General features: G+C 46.8%; 1 protein-coding gene across 1 annotated transcript in view; it reads right to left on the minus strand.

Annotated features, from left to right (window-relative positions):
* Nucleotides 1–17,967, minus strand: part of LOC142587927 (endoribonuclease Dicer-L-like) — a 59,251-nt gene extending 41,284 nt beyond the window's left edge. Inside the window, exons 1-8 of the mRNA XM_075699302.1 lie at nt 17,627–17,967; nt 16,286–16,448; nt 14,525–14,655; nt 11,859–12,160; nt 7,770–7,980; nt 6,557–6,900; nt 2,033–2,129; nt 386–628 (exon numbers count right to left, since the gene is read on the minus strand). Of these exons, the coding sequence (XP_075555417.1) occupies nt 386–628; nt 2,033–2,129; nt 6,557–6,900; nt 7,770–7,980; nt 11,859–12,160; nt 14,525–14,655; nt 16,286–16,448; nt 17,627–17,722 (1,587 nt within the window). The 5' untranslated portion in view covers nt 17,723–17,967. The remainder of the gene's footprint in view (nt 1–385; nt 629–2,032; nt 2,130–6,556; nt 6,901–7,769; nt 7,981–11,858; nt 12,161–14,524; nt 14,656–16,285; nt 16,449–17,626) is intronic.
* Nucleotides 17,968–21,931: the final 3,964 nt, after the last annotated feature.

The following is a 21,931-nucleotide window of genomic DNA, read 5'->3' on the forward strand; positions in this document are numbered from 1 at the left end:
ATCCAATAATCCATTATATTTGTGTTTGTTATATCAAGGTTTGACTGAACTGAATTAGAACAGGGTATTGCAGGATCAGATATGTCTTTTTTTTTCAGCTCATGGCTTAAAGTGAAATGCAATCATCTTTTCCAGGTACACAGTAAATGTGGGGCAGGCACATGCCAGAAAACAATCGCGTATCGTGCGGTGCCAATTCAGCCACACGAGCTTTGCTTTACGCAAGTTCGAACACGTGAATAACCTTTCGCTGGGTGCCTTCCCTACACCAGGCAAGCACATGTCTCAGGCAAGTGTGCTCTGCATCCATAAAGAAAAAGCCAATTACACTGGTCACTACGCCCCCGGCTTCCCACCGACTTCCCAACGTCCAACAAAAACTGACCGCCTCGATGGAGAGGTAGTTGCGCAGATTCATGCAGGCCTTGCTGTACTCGTCGCGTGCAGTCATCATGATGTAGAGGGAGCGCTGGGCGCGGGCACGTCCCTTGGACTGCACGTACGAGCGGAAGTCGTCGGGGAAGTCGAAGCGCACCACCAGGCTGCACTTTGGAACGTCCATGCCTTCCTCCACCACCGAGGTGGCCACCAGCAGGTTGCACTCCTGACGGCGAAACTGCTCCAGCACCTGCATCGTGCCAAAGAAGTGCTTGCGGTGACGTACCCTTGGCTGCGTCGGAGCTGGCGATGATTTGGGGGTTGGGCATTTTTACGCATGGAGGAAGGAAAAAGAACCGGAGGAAGCACGAGGTCAGGCAGTAAAAGGCCGCGCTGTCCAACTTCTCTTTGCGGAAACAGCAGCAGCTGGTGTGGTGGACCCCGAGAGGCATCTTTTTGAGAGTGCCTCCCAGGCTCAAGTAGGAATCCATGATGTGCACAGTCTGACAGCAGACAGAGAACTGAAAAGCATGACGGAGGCAAGAGTTGCCGCCGTTGTGCCTTTCCGTCCTTTGTCTGCTGTCATGCTCTGCACATCATTGATTACCAACTAAACTGGTCCCACACCTTGCTCAAGCAGTAAAACTAGTCGGCTTAAGTTTCTTTTCTCTACTTTCAATAAAGTTATTTCCTCCTCTACTAGGCAGCTTGCCTTGGGCTACCCCTTCCCCTCTTCGGGGTCTATCTGCACGGTGGCTCTTGGGGCGTAAGCCTTCCATAGTTGCGAGACCTCTCAAGGCAATGTTCATTTTGCGATAGCTTTCAGTGATGTCCTCGTCATAATTGGTCCTCACCTCTCCCCCCTCCCCCCCTTGCTCTCTGTGCAATTGGCGGCTAAAATTACTGCTTGACAATGTTTCAAACTTGTCACATGACGACACTGCCTCCTAGTCTTGCTTCCTCCTTCCTCGATTTTAGGACACCTTCCAAGCCTATGCAACAAATGAATAATAATAATAATAATAATAATAACGGCGGAAATTCAACTAAAGTTGTCTAAATATGTGTAAGCATTCTGCCACTTGCTCAACTCCGCGTAGCCTGGTGTCATTAACAATCTTATCAAACTTGATCGGACTAGTATAAACCCTTATCAACCCTTATCAGTCGTTGTCAACTTCATCGGACTCGATCCTATAAGACTGATTTTCTCTTGCCCATGAATTGAAGTCGGCTGATCACATGATCTCCAAGCTCAGGGAATTCAGTACTGAATTTTTTTTTATTCCCGGCACATTTCTTTATTCGATGTGCTTTTGCTCAGCTCCTCAGCCAATCATTCCATCAATTTTTTTTTTGGCGATTTTTTTTTTTTATATGTAATACGTTTGCATGTAGCCACATGTTCTGTGGTGCTCATTCATCTACTTGGAGCAACTCCAAGGTGGGAGACACTAAAACCTACCGTGTACTTTACTGCAGCTCCTGCGCAACATGATCATGCCCTAGGGCGACTTGGACGGCTTTTAATTTTGGCACGCGACACTTCCTCCCAATTTCTTTTCTTCCTCCAAGCTACACTCCTTCACGGTTGACCTGTGCTCTATAAGAGATTACGGTACACTGAAGTTGCACTACAGGCACACACACATACCTTGCACTGCTTCTTAAAAGACATCCCAGCTTCCTTGGAACCAAGCTGGAGGTTGGCCCCATGACCCACGATGAATTCGGGAACAATGTAGGAATACCTGGAAATCGGCAGTCGCTGGGATGTGGTGAACAAGTTACATCAACAAGCACTGTGAGTGGACAACACGGTGACCCACTGGATGTGGCCTAGAGCAAATCTCAAGAAGTGGCACTGCTCCCTCCCTTCTTCAACACACACACATATGTACAGTCAACAGCAAAAGTTTGCGGGATGCGATTTCCCCTTCAGATGTGAACTCCTGCACTGTTAAGGCATGACGCTTCGTATTTAGTGAATCACTGTGTAGGTGGCGAAGGCTACTACGTGCTGGAACATCTATTTCGAGGCTGTGTGACCATGCTACGCGAGAATCCAGCTTCTTCGCAGATCCGGCATCCTGTAAACTTTCGCGGTTGACTGTAACATGCAATGACCAAATCTGGTGCCCCAAAAACGACACATCCAACTGGAGCTTTCCAGAGTGCCAGAGCTTGTTTCTGCTTCAGAGAGCAATATGCCTTGAGTTTTACTGACACCGTGCCTGTTGTTTGAATCCCACCGATGGCAACGGTTGTTGTGGTCGCACCGATGGTACGACCTGTTGGGAACTCGGCGCTGACGCCCGTGGTTGCACCTGGGTCGCAAGCCCCAAGGGTAGCGTTGGCCTGGCGGCCTGGGGTACAACTGGAAGCATCCGAAGGTCCCGGCAAAGCATGAGTCGACTGGTAACAACAAAACAACTTGTTTATTTTAACATCGCAAAGAGTTGGCGGTCAGGTTGACCGGAGTAGAGAGACGGGAGAGCACTTTACTCAACAGAAGAAATCGGAGCCCTCCTTTTGGCGTCCGGGGGGCAGCTGTTTTTATACTCTCGCAGTTGAGGGCAAGAAGGAACCCCTCAATAGACGAGCACGTGATTGTACAATGAGATAAGGTGACGCATACTGTCGTAGCGCCGCCGGTCGGGCACAAAGACTGGGTGGAGAAGGTAACTCCTACTGTCGTAGCGCCTCCGGTCGGGCACAATGGCTGGGAGGAGAAGGTGACTTCTACTCTCGTAGCGCCTCCGGTCGGGCACAATGGCTGGGAGGAGAAGGTAACTCCTACTGTCGTAGCGCCTCCGGTCGGGCACAATGGCACATACACTCACACACGCACATGAAGACACGTGGCATCGGAACATGCCTGGACGCGCTTGGCGGGGAGCGTAGCGGCGACGCCGAACGGGCCAAAATGTCTGCCGCTTTGTAGCAGTGGCGCCGGCTAAACCGCGCGTCGTAGGCGAAACGTAACACTGTAAAAAATATGAATATGTGAAATATGAAATATGAATATGAAATATGAATGTCCAAAATGCCACAAACTTCCCGAACTGATCACATGGAGAATGCCCCCTACATCACCAACTAGAAAATTGACTAGAAGAGGACTGCAAAGTCAGATACAAGCCAAAGCCAGTGACAAAGCTTAAACCACAGCTGAACCAGGGTTCAGACTTCTTGCAATAACTGGGTGGGTGAGTGGGAGGGGGAAGAGTACGCAACTAAGCCTCTTTCTCTTTCCTTCTTTTTTTCGATACAAACTTCCGTCATTTTGAAATGTACATAAAAAATTTTAGATCTTTGATGCATTAATGAAACTAACGCAAGCCCGTGCCGCTGTTCAAAGTGTGCGCGAGACGTGCTGGCAATTCAAATCTGCTCCAGCCAATAGGGGCACTTCTGTGTCCACGTTGTGGGGATGCACGACTCTCGCGCGTCCCCAGATATCTTGTTTTCCCCTATCTCCTGCAATCCCACTTCGCCGCGTGGCCTGCGTGACGCCCGCGTCGGTCGATGTGGTTGAAGCGCAGCGCGAGAGATGGCGCGAGTGTTGCGCTGCTAATGCCGCCAACAGGCGTGGTTACTTGGGCGCCGCAAGACAAGACGCTCTCTCTGGGATTCGAGACAGCAAGCGGTGCGGACGTGCCGTGCCGCGCGTGCGCCGACCCATGCTTCTGCGAGACCGTATCGCGTGGCCGCCTTGAAATGCGCCACCGTTCGTGTGACAGTACGCTCGAACGACCAGGCGTTGGGATCCAGCATGGGGCAAACATATTCGCTCACTATCCGGTCGCGGTGAGTCGGACTTCTAGATTTGTCGCATGCCCATCGGCATGTTTTGTGGATCGCAACTCGGCTAGCAGGCATTGATCTATGAAAGGTGCAATAAATGCCCTTGTGACTGTTTGCACTACTGTGTTGTCGTTCCTTTGTCCCAAGAGCACGGAGGAGAACCCCACAACGTGGCAGCAGTAACGAATCGCGACGCTAGTTTTCCCACTTTTCGTTCGCTCCTTTTGCTTATCTTTTTGCATGCCAAAATACGGCACTGCAGATACCTGAAGTTCAGATTTCTCCTTGCAATCTTTCCAAAATAGCAGTGTTGTGTCAACAAAAAGGTGCTCACTCTGTGGTGTGATAGCACCTCTACACCCCTTTTCTTTCTTGTATTCCCCCAAGTGATAAAGAGACAATTGAGAATTGCAAAAGAAGAAAGAAAGAAGGGTTGCCAATTCTGATCGGTCGACTGGAGCTGTGGGCAGTAAACCTGGAGCAGTGGGTGATAAATTGGAGGGATGAGCAGCATTTCCACCGCCACCCACCGGGATGGAACCCTGGGCTGAACGTGCATGCCATATGCAGAATCAATTCATATAGGATGGACTCTGCATATAGGTACATATACCCTTATCAGAACACTCATTAACCCTTTAATGACGGCACATATTAATACCGCCCCAAAACATGCTCACTTTCTATCCAAATGTGCAAAACACAGAGAATAAGCATAACCAACAAAAAGAAAAAAAAGAAAGTATTTTACGAGAACTTTTTCAGTAATAGGAGAGAAACCCCAGGCAGAAAACTGCAAGTGGGCTTTGCCCCAAGCTACCTATGGCTTCGTTTGGAATATGTACAGATGGGTATACACTTAATTTACTTTAGGTCACATGTGCGACACTGCAGCAGTCGGAGAACATGGGTCGGTCTGTGTCCTCTGCACACGATTTCAAAAGAAACCGAGAAGGAAAACAGAGGGGCTCAACTCTTGTTAATGATGACCATATATACCCAGCAGGCAATGAAGTAAAGGAAAGCATACGGGTAATTAGTTACGGTTGAAATTGAAACGAAGCAAACAATGATGAAAAGGGAATAAGAAAGTGGACGAAAAGCTGCCCTGTCGCCGGTGGGAGATGAGCCCACAACCTCCACATAAGTGCATGCATTGCACTACAAAGAAACCAAGTTGCATGCTAAACTACTCCCTCCTCGTCCAGTGTTCCTGCTCTAAACCAGCAAATGATGCTTGATGCCCGACATTCAGTGTTCACCAAAGGCACTTAGCCAGAAAGTTTGTACTCAATACCAAAACTCGGTAAGAAAAAAAGTTTTTCTGGTATGCTGCCTTCATCATCAATTACATTCATCAGTTATGGGTTAACCTTCTTCAAAGGTAGGCTTAAATGCAACTATGCACAGTACTTCATGGACGTGAAAGAAGAAATCAGTACAATGCAGGTTACACAGCTGTTTAATATTGGCTGCGTACAGTGCAATGCGATAGCTGCAACCAGATAGTCCCCCACAGACTTTTCCATTAGCAACTAGAGGAAACTCTGTGACTGCATACGCACAGCCACCATTGTCATAATGAGCAGCACATGGATTTGTCTAATCTTTGTGGTTGTGGCTTCAGACGGCCTTGTGGCTTTATTTATTAGTCACACTTTATCTGCCTTTATGGCTCTTAGTTTTCAAGCAATGCTATCTTTCTAAACACACGAAGGCAATAAGACTCTGTGCACATGCATAATCATTGAGAATTGTTGCACTTAATAATGACATACTGTTTTGTTGAATATAATTAGTTTGCAAAGTCACAAAGCCACTTGAAGCCAGAATGATGAAGTTAAGCAAATCCATGTACACTGCCTGCCATTCTCACGATGGCTGAAGTGCCATCCTTGCATTTGTTCTCACAGATACAAGCTCAAGGTTTTGTTCTATACATGCAGACAACTTTCTGGGGATACGAAGCGAAAGCTACAGAGGCAAAGCATGCACAAGCAAGAATGCTCTTGTAGAAAGTCCCACAGTCTTATCCGCATTAGTCTTAAGCTAAGAAGAGAAAACGGAAATATTTTATTTACAACAGCAAAACAAGACAGACAAAATACACCAGCGAATGCTAAACTTGACTTATTGTTCTGCTTTCCTTTACTGCATTTGGGCAAATGTGAAACCGTCGCCCATGGAAGCTGCACCGATTCGGCACCTGTCACAAAAAACCAAGAGCACTGCTAAATGCTGCCAGAACAACTCGGTGTAATAACAGAAGAGCAGAAGCTCCGCCCCTGTAGCTTTCTCCTTCATTGCCACAGGAAGTCGTCCGCGGGTACGGCAAACAACTTTACCGGACGGTCATTCAGCTCCCTCGTACCTGGGAACCTTGTTCGCCAGCTCGCGCAGCCAGTCGCGGAGGATGCGTGCGACGATGCGCTCCTTGACGAAGATGATGCCACACAGCGACATTGGCTCTGCGGCATCACCGCTGCCGGCAGGCTGCGGTTGCCGCGGGCGGGAGGCCCACAGGATCTCCAGGAGACGCTTCAACTTGGGTGTGGCCAGTGCCAGGAGGGGGTTCTCGGCGACGCTTTGAGCAGCAGTGTTCGATTCCACGATGTGATGCCTGCACCTCTTCCGAACCTCGTCCAGCCACTCCAGGCACACCTCTACCTCGCGGAGAACGCAATCGTCGTCGAGACCATCCAGCATGCGACGGGCCTGCGATGCCGTGCCAAGTTCTTTCTTTCTTTTTTTTTTTATGTGGCAAACTACGCTGTCTGTGTTCATGACAAATAAACAGCATGAAACAATTTGCTTGAGCCAATGATTGGAGCTCGTTTGTGTCCACTGCCAAATGAAGGCTTCTCACAGTGAGCTCAAATTGGTTCCGTCTTGCGTCTGCCGATTCCCATGCTGTGCTTTCAAACTTCATTTATCATTACTCCACCTCGTTATCTGTCATGCTCGACTGCATCTCCCATCCCTTGGTACCCACATTCTGTTGTGTGTTTCGTCTACGTCTGCATCTTTTCAGTATGCAGCAACGTATGTCACCTTCACCAATTCTCTAAACTACCGATACCCTAATACAGATGGTGCAGGATAAAATGTGTTGTAGTGACATGAGTGCGTTGTTTTATTTTGTGCCGCTGACCATTTTTCAGTGGATTATCACTGTTATCAAGTTATTGCTTATTGCAATATGCATCTACAGTATCTACAGCATCTGAAATTTCTTGAATGTCATTAATTTTATAGAAAAGGAGGCACGTCTGATAGCATGGCGCACAAATCATGAAGAGCAATTAACCTGAAATTTACTGCGAGACATATATAAATAGCCGACGAACTTGGCCCGTAGGATCAGATTCAAGGACTGACAACTACGCTTGCCCCTATCTCGGTGGCTTAAGTGTCCCTTGTCTTTCAGGCCACAATTTTGCCACATCAATTCAGAACCCACATGTTTGACATTGTTTGGCTCTTCAGCATCCCTACAACATAAAATCAAATACGATTACGATCGGTGTGCAAACACTCTCACTGGAGACAGTGAAAGAGAAGCCATGGAAACAAGGGTCACTGACCTCCTCCATAATGACCTCAATGGCGAGGTGTCCACACCAGACCCCCATGTCCTGCAGCACCTTGATCAGGCTACGAAGCCTGCGGTCCAACTCTTGGCCCTGTGAAGTTGTCGGCCGAAAGTTGGGCAACGCCGGAACTTGAATGCCGCAGATTGACGGGCTGCCCGTTGTGTGATACTCAACTAGCACCTCAATCGGTTTGGTCCCGTACCTGTGAGCCAGTATTTAAAAAAAAAAAAAGGCTAAAGTGAGTGCGCTGTTACTTAGCGTACAGTAGAACTTCGTTGATATGTTCTCGTTATGTATGCTTTGCCGGCACCAACGTTTGCGATCGAGAACACAAGAAATAACCCAACAGAGCAATGCTCACTTTTGACCGATTCACGCATTCCTCGAAAACACGATTTTTTAGCACCGACGTTCAGTACGTCACCAAAATGCGGTCATATGATATGTTTTCCGGCCGCTAGATACCATGTAAACAAGATAATGCGCAAGACCCGCGCAAATGAGAACAGTATATAGCTGCCCACTGCAGCAGCTTCATCACAATACTCACCCGCCATTTTCACGTAAGAACGCCAGTGCGCACTCAGTTTCTCCCTTCGTCACCAGTAGATCTTCTACGGGGCCGTCGCACGCGGCATCCACAGCTATCACTGCCAATGCTATCGCGATAGGCGTCTTCATTCCTGCTGTTTGACAGTGCATCCTGCCGTTGGAAGCGTAACGCATGCTTTTAACAGGCGATAACTGAAACCCGCTGCCATTCTCTACTGAAGACTGTGAACCTATACGTTTTCTGGCCACTAGATCCCAAGCGAATAAGAAAAGGCGCGAGGCGCACACCCACGATCGAGAACAGTATATAGCCGCCCGTCTCACGTGAAAACGACCGCGCACACCGTTTCTTATTCTGGTACCAGCAAATCTCCACCCCGGTCATCGCACACCGCATTCACCGCTATCGCCACTGCCATAAGCACTGCGATAAGCCCACTGCTTAAATAAGCCCACTGCGATAAGCCCACTGCGATAAACCCACTGCGATAAGCATCTTCACCTATCTGTTTTACAGCGCATGGTGCGTAGTGCCATTGCTAGCGTATTGCACGCTTTCGGTAGGCAATTATCCAAACGTGCCAGCGTTCCCTGCTGCAGGCGAGGCGATGTGGGCATCACGTTTTGCTTCGGCGGCATCCGATGTTGCCCGCCAGCTCAATATTGTTTTGGTTTCCCGTCCCCTTTTGAAACACCACACAAAAGGAAAACAACAAAACGCGTCATCTCGGGCTGCCAAAGCACCATCAGCTTGACACGCATCGGCATCTTGTGCCGCCTCAAGGATCCGCGCGACTCTTCGCATTACGTAGATGTCAACAATAGTCGAGTCTGTCAAATTTTGTTAGTTACATCGGACAGTGCGTTTCCCGGTTAGCAAGTTCTTTTTCTTGCATTTTTTCCCAAAGCGTATGAAAAAGGTTCTGCTGTATTCACACGTCCTCCAGGAACAATCAAAATAGTGAGCCATGTAAACGGGCACAAATTCATGTATTGCGAGGTCTACAGTCAGTGATGGGTGACGAATAGTGGGGCAAGTGGCCCTCAAAGGGAATGCGTGAAGCCATTATGGTAGAGCATTCACGTGTCATGTGGAAGACTTGGATTCAGCCCTCCCTGATGGTAAGCAGTCTTTCCTTCCCCTTTTAATTCCATTTTCCTCATTTCTAAATTTGAACTGAAAAGAGCAGTTATATTCCCCTACACTTTCTCTGACCTCATCGTCCATTGGCTTTATACGGCTGCTACCAACAAAAATATTTTGCCCCTTCGTTCTCCTGGTTCTTCTCAACTATCCCCAAAATGGTTAGTTCCACTTCCTGCAGTACATCTTCAACGTTGTGTGCTCGGAGATTCTGGGGCCGCTAGACAAAGATATGCACTCTACTGTTAATCTCTTTCCACACACAAAAGCATCTTTATGCACCCAAAGCCCTGTATCCTGCTTAAGTTTTCGTACACCTGACTGTCTTCACCTCCCCAACTTCGGGTATGCAAGACCTAAAACTCCCTGCTGTGTGCGCATCTTAGCAGTGAACTGCCTTCTTCATTCCCATACTTGCTGATCTTGGCTGTTGACGTGTAATCGTCACATGTTGACTGCTGCTGAACCACTGGGTCGCCTCCTCCTTATGTCCGTGTGACCTGAACTATAACTAAACCCTGGACTCGAGGAGGGCACACGCAGCAAGCCTTTAGTAGGAGGTCTCTTGCATTCTCCAACTGTTACTGATCATAAACTGAGGTAGTGTCCCTAAATAGTTGTACCTAGAAATAACGAAAATGGATACTGAAGAACCTCATTGACACGATCCCATTTCGTACGATTTCCCGGCGCCAACATTCGCGACCGGAAAACACAGAAAATGATCTAATGCAGTTATGCTTCTTCTTTACCACTTAGTTCCGGGAAAACGCAACCTCTCAGCACCAACGTTTAGTACATAGCCAAACAGCGAATGCATGATACGTTTTCCGGCTGCTAGATCCCATACGAAAAAGAAAAGACGTTAGGCACCCGCAATACAAAGCAGTAGGCAGCCCACCATGGCAGCTTCCCAGGAGCACTCGCCCACTTTTGTCCCATGAAAAAACCGGCATACACTTAGTTTTCTCTTCTGGTAGCAGCAAATATCCTCGTAGGTCGTCACGCGTCGCATTCACAGCTATTGTCACCAACCCATATTGCAATGAGCATTTTCACTTATCTGTTTGACAGCGCGTGTGGCATGGTGCCGTTGGAAGTGTACTGCATGTTTTTTATAGCGATAACCCACACTCACCGCTGTTCCCTGCTGCCGGCAGCGTCAAGTAAGCGTCATATTTCACTCTGGCGGCATGGAATTCCGTCGTCGCCCACCAGCTTGATTTCGTTTGGGCTTTTCTCCGCTATCTTAAAATGCCACGAAATAGGAAAACAACAAAGCGCGTCTCAGACCACTCTGGCACTACCAGCTCGTCGCACACCAGCGTCTCGTGCCACAACAATTCTCGCGGAGCGGTCGCGTCAGAACTACCCACTGAAATGCCCCACTCAAAGAAGATGCTGACCCAGGCCTGATTCGAGGAGCGAAAATATAAGCTTGCCGAAGCCGCGAGAACAACAACGCACGTCAGACCCCTCAGGCCTCAGCAGCTTGGCGCGCGTCGGCATCTCGTGCTGCAACGATTTGCGCAACACTTCTCACTACGTGGATGTCAACTACGTACAGTTGAGTCTGCAGATATTTAAGTGACTTCAAATCACACGTTTTCCAAGTTGGTAGGCTTTCTCTCTGTTTTTCTTTTCCAAACGTATGAACGAAGTTCTACTATATTTATCTGTGCCCCAAAGTAAATAAATTACGTAGTTACAATTGCCGACACACATTTCTCAGAATACTGCTGTTGTTCATTTTTCTCAATGTTAGACATTTCCTGCAGAACTGTACGAGTCCTAAAGCAATCATTTGACTAGAAAGGGTTAAGCGGACACTAAAGAGAAACACTTAATCCATTACGATTGATGAAGAATTCTACAATCGTTGATTTCACAGTGATAGGTTGATTACTAGAAGGGAAAATGAAAGTCAAAGTTTCACTTTTCAATTTTCTGCCTGCACCTCAGGGATGGTACGTTAGTGTGACGCTTTAGATTGCAAATAATTTCATTGCATTTTGGCTGTTGTTGTCCAGTAAAAGTTCTCACAACTTCTCAAGTTCCATTTTTGGCTCTTTTGGAATACAACGTAGTCCATTCTTTTTCTGATAAAAATTTAACTAGGCCCAAGCAGACGATGGTGATGGTGATCCATGACGATGGTGCGGGAATTTCAAGGTGACATCACACCCGCTTTTTGTTCTTGCGCCTTTCCGGCTTACCGAGCATCTCCTCAAGGAAAGAGCAGATATGTTGGTATTGTGGAAGCGCAATTCATCAACCCAGTTAAAATCGTTTTTCTCTGTAGTGTCCTTCCAACACATGCCAACAGCGAACAGCAACTGCCGATCTCATGCCTACAAGTGGTTCAGTAGAGGGAAAACGCGCACCGGGCCATGCTCTGCTGGTTGGAGACGGTGAGGACGCGAGAGTGCAGGGCCATCTCGAGGTCATGCACCTTACGCTCCACCTGCCGCTCAGTGGCCTTGCTGTTGATGACCGAGGCGGTGAGGCCCAGCACGCGCGGCTTTTCCTCGGGCTTGAGCACGTCCATGCATCGCATCACCTCCCGATACGTGTGCTGCTTCACCGCACGGTGGCACTCGTCCAGGATCAGCAGGTTCACCCGCGACATCTTCAGAAAGCCGTGGTGGATGATCACCTTGAACACGTCGGGGGTCATCACCAGCACCTGAGAGGGAGTAGGACAGGGTCGGCAGCTGTCGGACATGTCTTCAAGGAGCGCAGACACGAGATCGCCTGACGCGACACCGTCACAACAGGACACTTTTCACTTGTTCTTGTGCTAAGCAAAGTGCAAGAACGAATGACAATGACAATTGTCATTCGTTCTTGCACAACGTAAGCGTAGCCAGAAGAAAAGCTCACGGAAGTTTGGCTTATCTTTTCATCATACGCAGCCTTATTGCTACATGGTGTTCAAAAGAATAGGCTGGTGGGCTAGGTGGTACTGCATAACTTGAGGTAAAGTGCAAGAGAAGCATATAGGACGTGTCTTCATTCCTTTCTGTTGTCCTAGGTGCTCTCTTGCACTTTACCTCATGTTATTTTACATGTCTGCAACTTTTAACCTGTGTCACCACCTCCCGATAATGTCAATGCTACCGATTCCTGCATTGTGAGACAACATAGTTATCAAATTAAAAGTTTGTTTCTGAATCTTCAAGTGCGATCCTTCCCACGCAAAAAGCGTGTAATAATGTTTTCAAAACATTAAAAAATATGTCTCAGTGCTCCTTTACTCTGGCTCATTTTACAGTCTTATTTGATTACAAACAAACAAAAACCAAGACTAAGTAGACATAACTGGGACAAGCCTTCGTACTGCTGTGCAAACATGCTGATGATTCAATTCAATTTTACTTGACACAATGTGTAAATTTAATCGCAGGAGCTGCTTGGACCTATAGCCAGAGGCTAGTAATGGGTCCAATATATAAGTGGACTAGTGAACAATAGTTCTCGTCCTCATACAAACATCAAAACTCACCATGAAGAAGTTCTTCTCCAAGCTCACTCCATTTAAAGGGGCCGCGAAAAACTTTTCTAACTGATAAAAGAATGGCCTCACTATTAATGGACGTCATCTCACGAATTTCATTAATGAGGCTGAGATGTTGCAATCATGAAGTCGAAATCATAAGCTGAAACAGCATCATGCAGAAGCTCCATGACCTATTTGGGAACCCGTCTGGTCGATGGCTCGCTGCGAAGAAGCAACCATTCATGCATGTTCAGACATCCCCTAAACCTTGTGCCGCTTACATTCAGGACATTGTGTCTCTTTGCTTCAAAGCTGACAAAAACATGTCCAAATCCTCAAAGTGCTGCACGTCCTCAAAAGCGTCGCTGAAGATTCCTTTAACTTGCTTGCCTTCGCCAATGTTTCCACTGTTGATGCCATCAGTAAGGAATGTTGCAGCTTGGAAAAAGCCGAAAGCCAATGCATCATTCATATTTCACATATCTGAACATTTCGGCAAAAAAAAAAAAGAAGGGCTCATTTTAATGATAAAATTACCTTTACTGTTCCCTACAATGCCAGCACATCACCCTGACAGTGCTCCTGAAGATAATCCTAGTCTCATTCACATTCGCTTAAGCTGGGGGCACAGAAAATTTTACCATCTTACCATCTTACCACAGCACCTTTTATTAAAATAAGAAATGGCACACACCACTCGGTGCTGAATATAAATTTTATGTTCTTGCTTTCCTCTTCTGCGTTTTTGCCAAATGCAAAACCACTGCAAATAGCAATGAATGCTGACTCTTGTCTGCTCAAAGAAATTCAACCAGAATGCCAGACTTTGCCAGGCTACTTGGTGCAGTAACACATGCGCAAATGCTTCATCACTGCAGCTCTGCCTTCATTGCCTCAGCACGCTGTCTGAGAGTTGTAGCAAGCACCTTCAAGGGTCTGTTTGCTTTTTTTCTTTTCTGGCTTGTTCTCATTTGGCATGCGACTGCTTCACACCTTGCATATGGGACGTTGTGCTGTTTTACTGAACTTACTTTTTCCGTATGTCACAGTCCTATGAAGCCAACAGAGAATGACACCAAGCAAAGCACAGGGTAACATACTTTTTTTTTCTTAATTGAAATGTCATGTCTGAAATAGCTTTTTGTCAGTGCCCCTTGGCACCAAATTACATGAAGCCAAATAAAACAAAATTGAAATGATAAAGTAAAGGGAAATGAAACACGAAAGAACAACTTGCGACTGGTGGGAACTCAACAGACATCTTTGCACCACATTTAAATTATGAAAACAAGTAATTTACCCTATGGTTACTTGGTTTCATTGTCTATTGGCGTCATATGATTGTGACTAACAAAAAAACAGGCCCTTCAGTTTCAATTCTTGTGTTTCCCCATCTGAGGAATTCATGCAAAGTTGTAGCATTCTTTTTGATGATGGACTTTGGCAAGTGTGAGTCAGTGCTCTCTCATTTGTTTTCATTCTATATTGACACACTGTAATCAAACAATGATGTAGACTGAACTCACAAGCCCTGCACATTTTGCCACTGACCTGAGACTCGATGAACTCCTTTTCCCAGCGTTGCTTGTTCCAGTTGTCAACGTTCATGTCACCAACGTAACCACCAACACGCAGGTCTGTCTGACACTTGATGGCCTTCTGCTGCTGCACGACAAGAGGTACTGGAGAACAGCACAGTCAAGATGAGCTTCCAGCCAATGTCAGCTTTCATCATAAACATCTCATGTTTTAAGCCCATTGCAGTATGACAGCCTCTCCCCCAGTGGTCTCAAATCATGGGTCCTGCATCAACCAACCAATTTGCAACAAATCGACCAAGTGCTTGCAAATTTCTCGATCTCATCTGATCAACTAAATCTCATCCTTGACTGCGTTCCTGTTTCCTTGACATGAATCAACACTTGCCAAAGTGCAACAAAGTGTTGCAGGTAACTAATGCTACCACTTCTCAGCAAGTCATCACCACTTGGCATCAATTGCTGGCAGCAATGCTTACGCTCTGATTGCACACTTGTAAGCAAAAGTCAAGCATCACAGTACTGGTGATGCAAACATCCAAATTATCACTAACATCGTGCAATCATGACATTCTAAATATCCACTAAAGCAGAAATTCAGGCTAGTTGGTTATCTGCGATGAGCAAAAAAAAAAGTACACTTAAATGTGCCGCTGGCAAAGCTAATAGTTAGCTTTGTTAGCCAGTACTATGAGGCAAGTGTGTGACATTTCACTGCCTCCATGGGAGGTATTCTTGGATGATCACATTCACATGATGTGCAAGGCGCGTTGGAGGATTCGAGAGGTTTCACTCAATCAGCCAATCAGCAAGCACTGAAACTGCTAACTCCAAAAGCGATCGTTCTAGAATATGTTCCCAGGATTGGCCCAAGTTACAAACCACATTAAAGCCCTTACAAAAACACACATTGTACACTGGTGTCAGGATCACTCCATCAAGTCATTACTTTTGCTTGCACTGTCATCAGTTTACTCTGGCATACAGTCACCACCACAAAGTGGGCAGAAGTACCAATACAAGTTTTGCTTTAAAACAGCACTTATGAATATCTATTTTCAATGTGCGCCTTGTTTTATGTGCTATTCCTTGCCCTTTTTAAATGCCTGCTGCCAATTACCAGCACAGTGTTTTCTGTTCAATTCTGAACTGTCAGTGCATGCCTGGAAGCAGTGCGTAATCGTAAACTATGTGACTGCCAGTGCAATATGTTCGGGAAGGGAGAGTATCAATACTTTCAAGTACGCTTTTCATTAACCATAACATGAGAGCTACTGACAGGGCTTAATGCCTCATAGCACCACAGGGGCTCCGAGAGATGTCATAGCGGAGGCCTCTAAGCTAACAACCATCAACTGAGGCTCTTTGTTGTACTTACAAAGCTTGGAACACAAAAGTTTTTGTGTTCCATCCCCATAGGAATGCGGCCAATGTGGCCAGGAGTGAAAGCTGCGACCTGGTGCTCAGTGAAGAATGCCACAGACACTGACAGCCACCATGTCGTGCGCATCAAAATGCGATCATGGGCAGGTAAGGTATTTCATCAAACAGATGAATATCTTAAAAATTCTTCCTCATGCAGCAGTCACAGTGTGCACGACTGGCCAGGCCATGTTTCTCCTTTCACTAAGCGAGTCATTTTGCAGCAAGGACATTTACAGAAGAGTTGTTTGACTCTCGTTACTTTTCCATGCATGTAAAACCGCAGGGGTCACATAGCCCAACATTACCAGCTCTTACGAAAACCTATGTGCACAGCTGATGTAAGACTGACCCGTTGGCACCAGAAAGAAAGTGCGCTTCCCTCCTTCTTCAAACGGGATCCGAATGGCTGCCTCATATTCCTTGATAAGCATAACGGCTATGAATGTTTTGCCAGTCCCAGTTCCCAGGCAGACTATGGTGTTCTCCTTCACGGCGGCTTCAAAGAGTTCGACCTGCAAACAAAGTTAAACCGACACACGACGAGTTACTTGAGGGCATAGGTAGATCGCACATTAGGCACATTACGCAGCGACCATTCTGTCGACATGACCAAAAAATAAACTTCCGCTTTGTTCGGTAGACCAGACCACAGCTCTAGTAATTACCTTCAGAGCAGTTCGTGTTTCGTGGCAGTTAGCATTGTGCAAGAGCACCCAGCTTGCGATTGTAGTTCTTTGGTTGAAAGTGCATCAGCTTGCTAATTTTTTAACTGTTTCTTTAAATACTGCCATTCTATTTAAAAATTCACCTTATGTATACTTTTCAAGTCACAGGCACTGTAACTTAGTTTGGTTTCAAACGAACTGATGTGCAGTGTTTTTTAAGTTCAATAATGAAAGTGGGACAAAAGTGTTACTCTATTGGTGAACTCCAATCGGCAGTAACCCACTACGACGCTGGGTTTAAAATGCCGCATTTCGGTTGGGCAAGTCATGTTCTGATCACTTGTTCTTATCAATCAAAAACTGCTGTACAATCTTAGCGAAAAAAAAAAAATCGGCCAGAACTCATCTGCGATGTATATCCAAGTAGGTAAATAAAACTGTTTTGTATAGATGAAATGAAGGTTAGGTGTGGTGTGGTAAACAGACTAATGCTAAGGCATATTTTGGGGACTGGTCCACAGAATACACTGCGCATACGTTAACTTTATAAACGTTTATGCATTCCAAAGCTTGGCCCGTGAGAGAGTGAGAGAGAAAAAAAAAAGAAACAAATACGCCTTAGTGCACGACCGCACGGCGATGGTTCAGGTTCATTAGGTTAGAGCTATTTAACCTCAGCTGATTCTGGCGATAAACCTATCGGAAATGACAAAAAGTCGAGTTGCTTCGAACGTTCACGTTCGGCGCGCGAATGCACCACAGGGCGCCCACCGATGACAGTCGTAAGTGACTACTATGCCGACTTCCTTGCGCTGCGATCACAAAATCTTCGATACAACCTCTGAAGCACCAATGACATAACGCAGCATGAAAAATGCACCACCGATACTGCAGCTTTCGAACGCTTTCGAACCACCTTTAAAAATCACGGGAACTGACCGATTTATTAATTAGCAAAGCAATGAAGGAAATTTCCAGTCATCTGCTGCGCCCTAGTCAAAACGTAGGAGCAAATAGGAACTCACCTGGTACTCTCTTGGGGTAAATTCATCCTTCGGAACATTTTCCTCATCTTCAACTGATGGGGCCGCTCCTGAGGAGCTGGCGCAAGCAGTGGTCATCTCGAACTTGCACGCCGCTCCGGTTGTGACACACTTTCAAGAATCCTTAGCTTAGCGAGCCTATTCTGGAGGCCTCTGATACAAGATGGATGAAGTTACAGCATTTTCCGATCAACACAGGCGCTCAAATGACATCGCTAACCCAGCCTTTTAGCTACCTAACCCAGACGTCTCAGAATCATGATGGTTTCGAATTCGCCGGGTCACGTGATATATTTAGGTGCATACTTTCTCGGAGGTGTGAAGCACAGTGTTTGTCAGGTGGCCTCATGATATAGCTGTCACCTCCCGCCGCCCCTCGCCTCACAAGAAGCGTAAACGTAACGTGCTACGTTGGTGCAAAATCGCTTATAGAATTTACTTGATCATTAACCGCTACCCAACTTGATAACGTTGCGGCAAAATTCCAGATATGCCTAAAATTTTGCATGACCTCCGACACGGCAACATTCTAGGGTTAAAACCATAGAGTTTCATGCAATAATTATTGTATATTGTAGGAAACTCTATGATTGAAACCGCCTGTTATTACGCTATCATCTTAAAGGCCATGCTTTTGGCCACCTGCGATGTTGTCACTTGTCCTCCAAGCGAAACAGATGGTGTTCAAAACCAGTAAAACCTGACGTCTATGGCATATTTCTGGCTTCCAAAATTACTCCCACCGCATTCGACAAACAACCTTTAAGGATCGCATATAAATACAGGGGCGGCTTATGAGATGGCGTCTTTGTAATTTTATGCGCGAATCTTAAAGGCTATGCTTTTGAGCATATTTTGCTAGTCGAATGCGGTGGAAGTGATTGTGGGGCGTTCTTTACCGGAATGTGGGTGGTGCCACCCATAGAGTTTCTCACTAGTGCCACCATTGCCTTCACATGAATGAGCAGCCCACTCTACCATAAACGCTTTATAGACAGCTGGTTTTGTTTGGACACCATGTCCAAATACATGCTGCTTCAGCGGCTCTCTGACTCACTAAAACACATGCTAAAACAGATTTCGAAGGCTATGCTTTTACTGACTTCATGCACCGGAGCAATTAAGATGAACAAAAGAGGCAGGACTTGTTTTACCGATCTGTATTTAGAGTAGAGTGCACGGTGGTAGAATTGGAGAGGTGTCCAAGCGAGCGTCGCAAGCGCGTCGCCTCATCTCTCGAGTTTCTACAGCAGTGGGCAGGTGGCGAAAGGGAGGTGGGGCGGCACACAGCAAGTGTCGTCTGCTTGTGTTACAACGTACTCCATTTTGACGAGAGCTCCGCGGTCTCAGTCTTTTCGCGAGCACTATGATTCGACTTTGTTGCCTTGTGGACTGCAAACGTAGCGACTGGCAATATGTCAAGCTGCGAATCGTATCCCTCTGCAAGGCAGCGTATGAGCGAACTGGCTGCTGCGCATCGGACTGCCGCTATACGATCGGCGCCAGGATTTGCGCGTTTGTGGCCGTCACTTTACACCGGAAGATTACTAACGCAATAGCGTTTCGCGAGTCCCGTATTAGGGCAAACATAAGCGCAAAGGGACAGGGTCTGGACGCTTGACTGTGCCGTAACGGGATGAGCAGAGATGAGCAGAAGGGCAAATGTGAATGGTCTGCACGGTGCAGCCACCTGGTGGCATAGAGCTCAACCATACACAGTAGCAGCAACGAAGCGTATTCTTCTTTGCTGCTGGTGCGAATATTTCGCAGGAGTGTAATCATCAACACGTTGTTTTTATAAATGTTTAAAATGTTTTACACTTGGTTAGAGCAATATTAGCGCTTTGTTTGGCTGGTTAAGCGCTGCGCCAACAAGTGTCTGGACTGTGCAGATCGATCAGGCCGCTCACGTACGTCTATGCCAAAGTTCCTTCATCAGCTTGAGTTTATGCCTCCAGTCACTTGCCGAAATGACCAGCTTGCCTGTGGTTAACGGAATACCAGACACGTTCGGCGCTACGACAGAATGCTCGCAACGCACGCTGCTTCGATAGCTCTCGCTTGGGGTCGACAGCCAAGTGGCTAGCGGAGAAGTTCCGCGCAGGTGGGGGCGGGCTCCAAAACAACCGGAAGTGGACGATGTGACGTCGCATCGTGACGCAGGACCAGTGAAGGCGGAGCTTAGCCCCGCTCGCTCGGCGAACGGGTTGAGGAGGAAAAGCGTGGCTGGGGAGGAGGGTAACTTCTAATCGCTTGTAGCTCCATTAATACGTAACGCTTCACTTAAATTGTGGTGCGAATGTTCTAGTTAAGCTGTACCCTACGCGTCTACAAAATTTGTCCGAACCGTTTCAGGGGCCCTTTAAGGACATTGATCAATGCCCTTGGTTATGTCCTAGGCATGTCCATTTATGTACAGATAGGGGACGTTCAAAAGAGGATGTCCCCCGGACACCCGAACGGTATATGGACATTTCTTGTACGTCCTAGCTATGGACGTCCCTGAGGCATACTTGGATGGACATTGGGATTTCTGGCGGACGTTCCACGGATATCCGTCCGTGGTTGTTTGGGTAGTGAATTCTGAAGTCGAATGCGATCTGAATAGGAAATACCATTGGATTAGACTATAAAATTCTACTTCATTTCGCCTGCTGGCACGTGGAAGGAGATCGCCAGACAAGCCACGCCGAGCTAGCAGCCGCCACGGGTGCCTATGATGCCACTGTCTATATCCTATCTTAGGGCCAAATAATCAGCTCAAGCACTCAGGACAGCCACAAAGAATAGACAAGGACTGTGGTTTGTGGTTGTCGTGTCTGTTTGCGCTGACTTTTTTCGCCTTAAAATACGCTGTACCAACCAGCCCACTACTACTTCCACTTCCATTTAAGGTTGAACGGCTGCTCTGGGTATACTGTGTACAGGGCAGTATTAGAAGTCCTCTGTAGCCTTTACAGTATCATCGAAATTGCTGATGACATTGCTGATGATATTACCTTGCTTTTCTGCAACACACTCGATTCTTGGCCCTTTCCTCGTTGCTGATACGTGCCATGTTATACGTAAGCTCATCAGTATTAGCAGCAGCACGCGATCAAGCCGCGTGACCGTAGAAGAAGAACAGGAGGATTCGACACGGACCTTCGTCCTGTATATCTCAGCAGCCATAGAACCTTAAGGTAAGAATGCTAGCTTATTCTTGTGGACTTCATACGCGAGTTGCTCTTTAGAGTTGATTAGTTGAGTTAGTATAGTTGAGTGGAAGTAGGATAAACTATGTAGCCGCAGCTGGTGTGAGCAAATCATGACGCGCGATTTTGGAAGGGCACCATACGCCGCCTGCACGTATACATGCGCATCGGTGTCGTCTGCTCGGTCTTGATCAGGCAGTCTCGGCAGTGTTCTCGGCCATGCACGCTTTTACTTCCTCTTGTACACCAGTCACACGGGTCACTATCGATCATTATCGACATTCTTGATCATGAATGGCTCCTTTTACGCAAGTGGCGGAAGAGAACCAATCGCTGTCGAGAAATTCAATCCCCATCGCGATGGAAAGCGCCCCGCGCGAGCGGGGTGTTATCATCTCTCTTTCTCATCCGTTTATGCTTCTTTCTTTTCCTCGCCAAGGTTAGGGTAGCTAAATGGACGTTCTATTGTCAGTGACAAGAATGCAGGAGAGCGAAATGCGAAAACACCCGTGTATGAGGCACGCCGTAGTCCTCCACTACGGCGTGCCTCATAATCAGAAAGTGCTTTTGGCACGTAAAACTCCATAATTTTGAACTAGGGTGGTTGCTTGGGCTAGATGGTAATTCATGACAAAAATGGCGTACAGCGCGAAGGACTATGTCGCCTCTCGCAGTCCTTGTCCTTCGCGCTGTACGCCATTTTTCTTTCCTATAATTTTTTAATAATGCAGGAGAGGCTTCTCCTGCCCACTTAAGTATGAATTATTAAAGAGTCAAGATTTAATAATTTATTCTCGTGGCCTGAGTAAGTTATACATACTTTCTTATGATGTGCACCAGTCTGGGTGATAGGATCACAGGACACTGACTCGCGCTCGAAGATGTTCGCTCATGACTTGTACCAGCAGAAAATATGACCTCAGTAGCTCACTTCGAATGGCCCCAACTATATATAAGCGATAGAGAGCATTGCATAAACGAGGTGTACTGCAGCTTATAGGCTTGTGTGTACCGGTAGATTTATCGGATATAGCATCGTGCATTTGTTGCGACAGCTTGGTATACCCTGTGAGAAATCATCAAGGCACCAGAA

Source organism: Dermacentor variabilis, chromosome 7 (genome assembly GCF_050947875.1).
Source record: "Dermacentor variabilis isolate Ectoservices chromosome 7, ASM5094787v1, whole genome shotgun sequence".
Classification (NCBI taxonomy): domain Eukaryota; kingdom Metazoa; phylum Arthropoda; class Arachnida; order Ixodida; family Ixodidae; genus Dermacentor; species Dermacentor variabilis.